The 12,250-nt window shown below is 36.5% G+C and overlaps 1 protein-coding gene across 2 annotated transcripts; it reads right to left on the bottom strand.

The window, feature by feature from the left end:
• Positions 1 to 37: 37 nt before the first annotated feature.
• LOC124637960 (nicalin-1) lies at positions 38 to 12,250 on the bottom strand. 2 transcript variants are annotated; one of them, XR_006985311.1, is made up of 11 exons: positions 11,959 to 12,250; positions 10,754 to 10,941; positions 10,124 to 10,310; positions 8,929 to 9,059; positions 8,306 to 8,518; positions 7,543 to 7,767; positions 6,916 to 7,083; positions 6,400 to 6,493; positions 5,904 to 6,033; positions 3,265 to 3,733; positions 38 to 2,695 (listed from the first exon to the last, which is right to left on the bottom strand). XR_006985311.1 is itself a non-coding variant. In XM_047174710.1 (10 exons), exons 1-10 carry the CDS (start codon positions 12,131 to 12,133, stop codon positions 3,592 to 3,594), a joined length of 1,653 nt encoding a protein of 550 aa, XP_047030666.1. In that variant the 5' UTR covers positions 12,134 to 12,250; the 3' UTR covers positions 3,048 to 3,591. The 2 variants fall into 2 exon arrangements, 1 of the variants encoding a protein (XP_047030666.1); XM_047174710.1 differs by lacking the exon at positions 38 to 2,695 and having other exon boundaries at positions 3,048 to 3,733.

Below are 12,250 nucleotides of genomic sequence, written 5' to 3' on the forward strand. Positions count from 1 at the left end.
TTTTTAATGCACATTATTCTAAAATAAAAACATCATATTTTAAAACAAAATTTTATTCAATTCCATGCAGCGTCCATCATTTTTGCTTACAAACACAAATCGTTTGACATTTTGTTCGAAACTTTCCACTTAAATTGAATCAGGACACAGATCGGGCAAACTTTGATTACTTTCATGATTCACTATCCGCCTAGCCTTTTCCCAGGTGGACTTCCAGACACACAAATCTTCATTCATTTCAAAATTAAATTCTAACATTAAAATGCTGTATGACTGACTCATTTGCAAAAACAATCCTTTCAGAAAATTTCAAGCACCTCATACTTTCAAAATTTGCAAAATAAAAAGCATAGCTCGATTTTTTTTACAAAATATCTCACATACAAGTTTGCCCGTCCGTGTTCTTAAGAACCATCAATTTGTATTTACCCAAAACCAAAGCATATTAAACCTTAATCTAATTGATTAAACTAAATGGAAAACACAACATCGCCATACATAAATAACACAATATATGTATGTATTTTTATCACATAATATTCGGTTAAACTTGGTGTCCACTTTTGTTGATAAATGATGGACAAATCTATATATTTATTAGTCCTTATTCCCAAAAACAAAATAATAATTGAACTAAGAAGCAATAAAATGCCCCTAATTTTGCGATGGGAGATCAAAAATTATTTTTCTAATCATAAGAGTATAACATGCCCCGAAAGCACCCTTCTTCTCTTAAAGTCTGAGGAAGCCAAAACCAACCCTAATAGCTATAGAATAAAGTCTAATTTTGTTTGATCAAAAGTTGACACCAAGCAGTAGAAAATAATTTGCACGGGAATAAAGAAGCACAAATGCAATCTGTACAAGGAACTTCAAGCTTTCAGGACGGTCAACAAAACCACTGTATATTTATAAACATATCTGTATTTATATTATAAAAACTATTATTCAACAAAACAAAGTTTGCAGTAAAAAAAACTTTTATGCTAACCTACTTGAGGAAAACCGTTTGAATTTTAAATATAGAACCAATTCATTCTATGATTATGAGTTTTCAAATAAATCAGTTCAATTTTACATAAAGTAAAAAAAATTCACTGATCCTTCGTTGCCTTTACAAAAATCAGAAAAATAATCAATAAATTATTTTATAATAATTTGGCATAATGGACATCTCGAAATCAGAATAATACTTAGCTGAGATAAATACACGCATCTTTTTAAATAAATTATATCTTTCACATTTTTATTTATTTATTCTTAATTTGTAATCTTGGAAATATTGCTTTCGACCTTATTCTATGTACGATATAGACTTCTTGGTAAACTGCTGTAATTCAAAAATAAAGAATTCTTCCACTTTTCAAGATGGCGGGTCTAAGTGTTGCCAGTGGAATACAGACGCCATTGTAGATTAAATTATTTTTTCATGTGGCAAGTTTCCGCGTTGAAAATTATAAAAGTACGAAAATGTTATCAACCGCCATAGATTACGTGACTGTAGACTGAAAATAGGTACAAACGACAGCATATCAACCTACCTAAATCTGTCAAATCTCTTCAATAGATTTTCCACCTTATCACAACAGTGGAAGGTAAATGTTCGATTGGTAAAATTTGACCCACAGACAAGGTTTTTTTTTGCCAAACGGTTTTAGAAATTTATTCCACTGGCAATACTTATCCCACCAGTTAACAATATAGTCTGCTTTATAAATAAACAATATTATTGAAAATTATTCTTTTACTTTTTTTCTCATAAATTATTTGTGAAAACTTACTCTTTAGTATGTAAATGAAATTGTTCAACACTTATTACTAGGATTGACTTCACCGTGGTGCGGGAAATGTGGTAACACAAGAGTATTGCCGATTTTCTTTTGAGAAAATAACTTCTATGTACTACCTACATTATAAAATGCATTCTCGATTATATTTTTAGTTTAACGTGTCAATACGATTTTGTCGTTAAATCATTGTATTTTGGCTTTGAAAATTTCTGTAAAGTTATTTTAATTTACTTTTCGAATAAAACCTGTGTAACATAGGTTCGTTCAGTCCATGAAGGATACTTATATCATAAAAAATAAACAATCTAGCGATAAACGCGTATAAGACAGTGAGTGTGATTTATAGATAACTAGCTGGTGCCCGCGACTTCGTCTGCGCAGGTTTAGTATTTCGAACAATATGTTTACAAATTGTAGCCTATGTGTTATTCTGATGTATAAGCTATATTATTGTAAAGTTTCTTTAAAATCCATTCAGTAGTTTTTGCGTGAAAGAGTAACAAACATCCATACATCCATACATACAAACTTTCGCGTTTATAATATTACTAGGATAACAAGTGTAGTACATAGAAAGTCGTTTACAAAGTCACATACCTTTTCATGAAAGTTTAGGATAATAGCTACACTAGTGAAGTGTACAGGTACTTTGAAACTAATTTGAGATAAATGCATAAATTGTAACATTAATTCAACATGTTAACTTCTTTTTCTCTATAGATCCAATCCTTTTAGTGATATCGATTTCAAACTTTACAATTTCATGGCAATTGTGAAGTTTTAAAACAACCAATAGAATTTCGTTATTTATAATATCTCGTCTCCGCCGACTCAGTAGTATTCGAGAGAAGAGAAATTCTACTGCACAGTCGCAGTGTACAGTCTTTTCTTGTAAAGCACTGGTAGGCCAGGTTCCCACTACGCCGGACCGGCAGATCTGACGCGCCGGTAAATCTGCCGGAAGAGCTAGTGGCTGTACAATTTATATGAAGCTATTCACATTATCCCGGGTCCGGCATTTTTGCGGGGCCCGGCATTTTTACCGAGCGTTTTGTCACTACGAATTGCCGGCAGAACGACCGGGCCAAATATTTGTTCTGGGCAAATACATTGTCTGAAACTTGTATCTCGTACTCTTATGTCTAATCGTCCCAGTAAATCGTCAAAAGTGGTTGCTGTCATTCGAAAATAATTGAAGAACTTTCATTCGTCTCTTCTAAGTTTACCCATTAGTGTTCCAAGTGAAAATCTTTCCCGTAAAATAGGGTGTACCCAATGTTTTCTTTTATTTTGCCTTCTATTAAGATACCACCACAACACAACAATTTCGTCGTCCATTTTACGCGCACGCAGGTCCAAATTCAACTGAGGTACTGTCTGAATTTCTTCCGGTATCCGATGTAATGTGAACACTCTGTCCGGTGTCCGGTTTTCGGCAGATCTGCCGATCCGGCGCAGTGGGAACCTGGCCGTACTCAGCTGAATCCGGTTAGACTGGAAGCCGACCCCAACATAGTTGGGAAAAGGCTCGGGAGATGATTATGTTTTGAAACTTCCTCGTTCCGGTTTGGAGTTAGAGCCAAAAAACATGTTTTAAAGTGTCATGTATTAATCTTAGCGCTGTTCTTGAGTATTAAGTTTCAATAGTTCTTACAAAAAATCCCAATTTCAAATCGATAACACACCTGTTATATTTTCTAACTACGACCAACACTACATCTAGCGACTGTCACCTATACACATCACTTGCCCAGCTATAAATAAAGGTAGGAAAACACTTACCACACCACATTAGACTAAACTAGTGTACTTTGGATTTGCCCGTGACTATCTTCGCGTATTCTTCGTAGAAGCGAGGGAATAGTTGGATCGCGAAGTATACCACGGTTAAATATGCTACGATCGCTAGTGTCAGTATTAGGTCGAATACTGCTGGTTTTACGCTGGAAATGAGAAAATGTTAGGTGAATTTACTATGGCTAGGTATATTATAAGTATGTGGGTTATGAGTAAATGAGTTGCGGGTTTAAAAAATATTTTTGACGTGACAACGTCTTATAAATCGATGGAGCCGGCTGCACGCACGAAAAAACATGACTCATGCGGCGTTACCTCGCTCTGAGGCGTTACCTCGCTCTGAGGCGTTACCTCGCTCTGAGGCGTTCCATCGCACAATCGGCCTACGCGTTCGGCAGCGTTCGACATCTGTCTCTCTCCCACTTGAGTGAGCGATGCGTCCGCGTAAACAGCTGCTATTCAATAATATATTTACATATTTTCGTCAAGTATGAAGTGCAGTGAAAAGTGAATGTGGTGTAAATTGTTTATAGCAACGATAATTGCGACGATAAAGGTAATGATTCTTTCGATATTAAATGTATGTTCAGTGATATATTGTCGAATATTCGTGCTTTGATAATTAAAATAAATAGCATCAGTCCGCTAGTGCAGCGATTGTAGGTTATGCTATAACAAAACTATAATAATAAGGTAATAGAACTATTTCACGATGAGTAAAAAATCAATTGCTTTACTATTCGATCGAAATAATTATGGAGCATAGCCAGTGTTGGGCAAAATGAGATCTAACTACTGATTACTAACTACAACTACATATTGTAGTTAGTAATCAAAACTGCAAATTACATTAAATAATTGTAAAAAGTAGTTCAAAAATTTGATTACTAACTACAAATTGTAGTTGCAATCACGATTACGAGATTACTTTTTATAACTACCTACACATTTTAAATAATCAATCGCGCGTTCATGTACTGACTTGTCGTTTGCTAGTTAAGTACAGTTACCGGCACGGAAGTCGAGCCCTGACTTTCACCTGCGCAGAAGTGATTTATTGGGTCCCTTTGGTGGTAAGAAGGGAGCGCGGGGGCGGCGGTAAAGCGGTGATTGGCCCGCAGCGCATCGCGTCATAGCCGTCACTCGGGATTGGTTCTTAGCTGCGGTTGACGTACGTCAGGACGACGAAACACTTCGGGCCAATTTAATTGACACCAATTTTTATAAAATATATTTTTCTTTTTTATAAAAAATGTTTTTCATTTAATTAAAGAATAAATTAAATTCGAGGTAAAAAATGTTAATAAGAAAAGTACCAAGGTACGAAGTAGTTTTTTCTTGTCAAACCAGAAAATTTAACCTATATTTTAAATTAGAAACACTTTTGATTATCTAATTCCATCCCAATTTCCATTTCTCAATTAAATCAATCAATATATTTTTTTTTCTTTAAATCACTGAGCCAGTATGAAATTACTTAGGGAACTTAGGAAAAAATAAATAAATATATTAAAAAAAAAAATTGACATAATTGTATTTATGCGTACAAATAAATGTAACTTGATCAGTTCAATTATGATTTCCATTAACCTCCTTCTCTACATCCATACAAAATATCTATCAAACAAATAAAATGAAAATTTTCTTTTGAAAAATGCAACCATTCCATCAGTATTTTCTTATGACGTTGTCACGTTCAACTATCGTCAGTAAACCGACTTTACAGACAACCAATTTTTTTTATGTTACCTTTCATATGGTAACTAAAAATAATTATGAATTTAAGAAACTTATCACTTGACAAAAGCTTGATTCGGCAATCCATCAAGTTCAAATATAAGCTTAATAAATCATTCCATCATGGGTCTACAAATACTGTTACTGTTACAGTCTTTTTATCGTCTCACTGCTGGGCACAGGTCTCCTCTCACACTGAAGGATAGGTCTACAAATATGACAGTTAAAATACTTGTAAAACTCGAATTCTTACAAGTCTGTCCCCTCTATCCACTGTGTATCAACCTAGAATCGGTTTCTGCGCAGCCACTATAGCGTAATATTGCGCGACGACAAAAAACGGTGGTCTGTATATTCGGTTTACTGACGATAGTTGAACGTGACAACGTGAGTAGCTGCCGAACCCGGAGGCCGATTGTGCCTCTTTGTTGCTCGTTGCGTGCTCTCGCTTGCACTTCAAGCCTTAAACGGAACGCCTCAGAGCGAGGTAACGCCACATGAGTCATGTTTTTAATGCTTGCAGCCGGCTCCATCGATTTATAAGACGTTGTCACGTCAAAAGATTGGGGAGAAGTATACCTGTACACATATAGCGCGGCTCGTGTGGCGCCGTAGAGCGCGTACTCGGGCTCGCGCTTGTCCACCGCGTGCACTGACGTCGACACCTCCATGTAGCGGGATAGTGCACGTGATAATGCGCCTGTCACTCCTGGGGAGAAGGTGGAATTCATTGATAAGCTTTCGAAGTTTCAAGGAAAACATAAGAGGTTAAGGCTCGAGTCACACCGGAATGGTAGCGCCCGGCAGTGACGCGGCGAGTACTTTCAGTATGGAATAATTTTCAACTTTAACTACATAAAAGACCAGTATCGCTTGCCATCCCGGTGTGACTGGGGCCTAAGATATTATTCGTACTTTTACTTAGTTACTGTTCTGGTCTTCCTTTAAGGCATTCAAAAACAAATGACATTACGTCATGGAACGATATTACACGCTCAGCCATCCCAGCGGCCTAAAGGTTTCATCCGCGTCCAAAAACCGAAGAAACTCAACGCACCAGTAAATGTGAACTAACCTGCGCCGGGTGCTGTAGTGGTGATAATCTGTGGTGCTCTCGACTGCGACGATAAGTACTTGTACCAATGTCTTATTGACGCCTCGTCCACGCCCTGAAAGGAAGTAGTTATGATTAATGTCAATTATTTACACATATCTAGTGACAGATTTTATTCGATTAGGAAAAATTCTATATAATATATAATGCCATATATTTATCGATAAATGTGGTTTCTTATTAGTCTTCATTTTAATCCTTTTTTTATTGCATTATTTCTTCACCACAATCCCTTGTTCCCTTTCTCTCGAAAAAAAAACATAATATATTTTTTTATAAAATCACCTTTCTTTATTTTTCAATATAAACCAGTGACATATCCATCCAAAAACAAAACATGTATTTCTTTTGTTTTTTCTTTTTAGTTTACAAAAAACTGATTGTTTTCCTATTTTTAACCGCCTGCACAAAGGACAGGGTTCTCAATTCGTCGGAATCTATTTTTCTCTTTCTATACAGAAAGGTAGTGCCTCTTACCAGTGCATCATCATACAAGGCTCGATCCTCATCGTTGAGCTCGTCAGTAAGGTTGTACACATGCGAGGCGAGTGCCCGCGCAGTCGCCGCGATGTTGGCGGCCAAGTTCCTGATGCCGGCCTCTGAGGGAAGGTCCAGCACTGTGCTGCGGGATGGGTCCTTGTGACTCTGGGAACAGTAGCAAGTTAAATATGTTGGTAAATTAGTGTTAAAATTAGTGATATCTGATCAAGGAATATTACAAATTCTTCTTCTTTTTACAGATTAAACCTGTCAGTCATACAGGTTTAATCCCCCTGACAAGCCCTGTACTCACGAGATTTCTATAATACGCCTGACGGCCGCTGACGTGGTATTGTTACGACTACTACTGAATTGCATTCGGGAACACGGGCTTTACTTGCCCTCCCAGGCACGGTAGTGTAATACATACATCTGGAATTCGGGCTGCTTTGTCAGTTTCTAAAATCCACAAAGTGATAAAAAGATGTCCAATTACGCCATTTAAAGCATTTTTAAGCAATCGAATCCTTCAAATCAGTTCGGTAATTTCAGAGTATTTCGAGTAGGTACAAAAATCCTCATTATAATATTAGTGTACGAGTATAGATTTGCAACTAGACATACCTGTAGCGAACTCAACGTGAAAGCAGTCATCCGTCTAATACTGAATCTCTCATGCTGCCACGCCAACAGTTCATCAGCTAGGTTGATCTTCTTATGGTTAATATTAACTCCTAGTCTTGACTTGAGTGAATGCGCGGCTCCGCCCGGCTTGGGCGGCTTGGAGACATGCATTGTCATACTGTCGGATGAGGAGAGGGAGTCCAGGCACATTACGAAGGATACGTCCTGGGGACAAGGAAACATATTTTGTTGAATACAAGTAATAATATAAACGAGAATAAATAAATAATAATAAGAAACAGTTAGTAGAAACAGAAAATTCTATTTATTCTTTGGAAATCTAACAGCTATAGAAAATACTTTCAACGAGTTGTTTCCCGCGGTTTCAGCCAAACATGGGAACTTCTTCCCGTACCCGGAAAAAATATAGGCCGCATGTCACCATGGACAGGCTGGCTTCCCAATTATTTTTTTTCAAATCCTTTTAGAAGATTAGGAAACGAACAAACAAAAAAAAATCCGCTTTATATGTAGTAAGTACATAAGGCAAGCTATTTCTCGTTAAGAACTATAAGACTAGTCATTTCTCGTGGTTACAATTACGTTCTAAGTTAACTATTTTACAAGCTTAGAGCTTTATTATTGCATATTTGAAATAGGGTCATAAGGATGGCGGATTTTAGTGCATTTTAATGGTAAAATAATTATTTCTATAAGTCCACTTATTTTAAGGCATAAATAAAACTTTATTTTCTCAACTTACTTGTAACAACGACGCGTCAGTGGAATCCAACTGTTCTTCAAGCCACTTCTTAGCGGAGAAGTAATTGAGTGAGTGTCCTAATGACGTCAGCACGAACAGTAGCGACGGTGCACCTCTGACTGAGGCCGTAGAGTAGAGACGGGAGAAGATTCGAGCCAGTTCTAGTACTGCAACTGCGCCTGATGCGTTTGAGTCTGCGCCTTGGGATAATTCCTGAGATAGAAATTCTTAATTAAAATATGAGGTAAATTATGTAAAAAACTTAGTTAGGTCTTTTTGACTTTGAACAATTTGCTGAGATGATGAGATATACTTTTTAACTTTCTAAAACAAATGAATAATACTTCAAATCTAATGTTAACTTGGATAAAATATGTATATAAAAAAAAAAACATAATATATTAGAATTTCCGCTTCGAGCTTTAATCGTAGGTATAGATAACTAACACATCAAAAATTAATCATACTTTTTTTGTTATTTTATTTGTAACTTTAATACTTTCAATACTTTGTTCAACAGAGGGAAATTTTAAATATTGCGCCACAGTAGCGCCCCAGTCAAATCTCTGCTAAGTAGAGTGTAGTCTCTATACTATCCCGTTTATATAATTTTGAAAACTTACTGGAACAATAGCGGAGGAATCATAGTGAGCTGCAATGACAATGGTCTGAGCTGATCCGGACCGACCCACCAGCTTTCCATGCAAAGTCACCGGCTTTGAGTCCAGTTTCTGAGGAGTTGATGCTGATACCACTGTGGAATAAAAGTAGCCTTTTAGGTATTAGACGAACTGATCGTGTACGAAATACCGACATACGTTCCAAAACGGGAGTCGCTGATGTGGGCCGAAAGTCGGCAATATTAAAATGGAACTGGGCCGGACACGTCAGCCGAATGCATCCTGATAGATGGGCCACTATCGTCGCTCAGTGGACACCTCAGGATGGACACCGTAGGCGGGGTAGGCCCCGGAAGAGATGGCGTGACGATCTGGATGCCCATTGTCGAGACTGGTGGGCTCGGTCGAAAGATCGAGAAGTGTGGAAGCAAGATGGGGAGGCCTTTGCCCAGCAGTGGGACATTATGGGCTAAAAATAATAATAATTAATAAAGTAAAAGTCAAATACGTTTATTAAAATTACTGAAATGAGCACTTTTTAATCAATTAAAATAAGGTATTCAGTTTGACCTGTATGTATTATGTTATCTCGCGTTTTGCTAAACCGATTCTAGTGCCATTTTTCAGCATATTACACAAAAAGTCGTGTCATATTTGAGTTACGTTATTTCTTCTTAGTTTTTTTTTGGCCAGTTTCATCATATTCGAATACAGGAATAAGAATTGAACATCTGTGTATTGAATTCTCTCATTGCTGTTAAATGTGTGACATGGTACAATTTATATCATTTGATGAGACACTTATCATTTGTTTGTTTATAATCTAGGCCAAGATAATGATGATACAAGATCACACAGATGTTTTTGACATACATATCTACTTCTACATCTACTCTGTGTAGCAGAACATCAATAGATTGTTTGATGACAGTGTTCAGATCTCTACAATCACAAACATTATTTTTACAACTAGTCCTACTAAGAGATATTGAGTTGCTCAGGTAACTGAGGTGAGGTCAGATAGGCAGTCGCTCCATGTAGAACAATGTTACTCAGCTGCATCCGGTTAGACTGGCAGATGATAAATAAAATGTGTTATAGGTTTTAAAAAGAGTATGGAAGGAGAAACATGCTGGGCCGACCCCAAATAAAGTTGGGATAAGGGCAGGAGGATGATGATGAGGTTTTAAAAACTCACCAATCTGATAGCCATTAGAAGACACAGTGTTCAACATAGCTTCCAGAGCCGTTCCAGACTTGTCGTCAGTAATAAAGCTGTGCTGCAGGTCTCGGAGGATATCCTCAAACTCTGGAGTCCAGCGAGCGAAGTAGACCGGAGCATTCACTTCCTGCTGGATCATTGCCATCTCCAGGAGTTGGATATGCTGGAGACAAGAAGTTGTGTTGTTTTAATGTATTTATTATTTATGTAATGTTACTGATATGTGTGATGTCGCTCCTTGTAAAGCTCAGCTAAATCCGGTTAGACTGGAAGCCAACCCCAACATGGTTGGGAAAAAGATGATCACTGATATGTGTGATATCTAGAATGGTGCATGCATGTGAACTTTTTTCTTTCATTCCAGATGACAACTGATGTTGGTTTGTATTAAAATTGTATTGGAGCTTCACCTCTGAACAGTAAGTTGTCAGAGTTAGAAACTTTTATGAATTGAACGGAATGGCTCAAAACAATTTTATTTGACTCAAGATCACAGTCAAGGGTACTAAAGTCACCACAACAGGACCATTTACTTAGTTATTTGTTTGATAATAAAGTGATGTTATTATTTTTATAAGCAGTTTTTCTATAGAAAACATGTCTAACCTCTTTCTCTTCAACCGTAAGAACTGTATCGTTCTTAGGCAGCACCAGCAGCAAGGCTCCCGCTTTGCTGCGGATCTCCATGAACTGATCAATGGTGATGTCCTGTACCCTGGCGACGACGCAGTGACGAGATGTGCTCCATGATGTTAGGGAACGACCTTCCAGGTTAAAGCTGGCGCTGCGGCATCCTGGTACAAAATTGAGTTAAATTTTATTTAGGTTAATGGGATTCAGAAAAAACATTTATATTTTGAAAACTAGATGATATCGTCGTCTTAGAATGAAAACCTCGGAAATGCATTTTTTCTCAATATTTTTTTATTGCATTTCTTGGAAGATAATCATAAAAAATATCGAATACCAATCCTTATCCTGAAAAGTTATCTCTTGCACTTACGAGGTTTTCACTCTAAGGCGTTGATATGCTGTTTAACTGCCTTTTTAAGTAACACAAAAACAACCTCAAAAGTATTGTCAGACATTGTTATGGTGAACTTGGTAAGAATTAACTCAATGAATTGATTTGATTTAGATCGTAGATCGTAGATTTAGATTGTATGAATTGTTTTGGTGTTTTGACTGTTCATTTTTAGTACTACATTAGGCGTAATAAATATCTAAAAACTAAACTTAATAATTACAATCATATATAAAAATGTTGGCAGAATGCAACAATTATATTCATTGTTAACAGCATTTTTTATCCAGCTGCCAATATTTTAGTTTGTTCAATCCAATTTCACAATTGACTACAAGGTAGTTGCAAGCCTTGTAACCTTTATGTCAACAACATTAACTTATTTATTATTACTAGGTACAGCTAGGTACACAGACAAGGAAAACTTAACTTGGTAAATAATAAATTAATAACCTAGATCTTTAAGAGTAAATAATAAAAGTTTAATGCTACTCATATGAATGAGAACTTTTATACATTAAATGCACTTTTGTTCTTAAATCAATTATTAAAATTACATGAAATAAAAACTCCAATGTTAAACAATAAATACTGTCCTGAACACCTCGTAAAAATATAATTGAACGCCATTTGTATATTAAAAAGTTTTGTATGTTTTTAATTGACACTGATAAGGGAAACCATAAATAATACAGCCTATTCACTATCCATAGCAATATAACCTCAAAAAGTTACGAATCGATTTTTCGTTTTATAAATTACAAGTGTAATATTATTATGTACTTACCGTGGGGAACAGTGTGTAAGTCGTAATGTTGCATTCTATACACCGAGAACTCATGAGAAGCCGCAACCGGGTTAACAGGAGACATTATGATAAAAATAGGCAGAGCCACAAGCAAATAGTAGGGCAGATAGCCCTTAAAAATCTCGGCAAAGCCGTCCGCCTCGTCTATCCACATTTTGGTGACTAATTGTATTTTCAGTTAACAAAATTAACACCAAAACCGATTTTTAGTAATAATAACCATAATCCAATTAGAAACCCTACGTGTGATAAGTCGGTCAATGACATTACA

The sequence above is a fragment of the Helicoverpa zea genome, chromosome 17 (assembly GCF_022581195.2).
Source record: "Helicoverpa zea isolate HzStark_Cry1AcR chromosome 17, ilHelZeax1.1, whole genome shotgun sequence".
In the NCBI taxonomy this organism is placed as follows: Eukaryota; Metazoa; Arthropoda; class Insecta; order Lepidoptera; family Noctuidae; genus Helicoverpa; species Helicoverpa zea.

Excerpts from the sequence above, each read along its gene's own strand:
- LOC124637960 (XM_047174710.1), bottom strand. The coding sequence starts at position 12,133 with ATGTGGATAGACGAGGCGGACGGCTTTGCCGAGATTTTTAAGGGCTAT. Across the intron at positions 9,060-10,123 it reads TTCTAATGGCTATCAGATTG|TGGTATCAGCATCAACTCCT; the intron begins GTGAGTTTTTAA and ends TTTATTCCACAG. Across the intron at positions 6,494-6,915 it reads CCTTGTATGATGATGCACTG|GGCGTGGACGAGGCGTCAAT; the intron begins GTAAGAGGCACT and ends ACTTCCTTTCAG.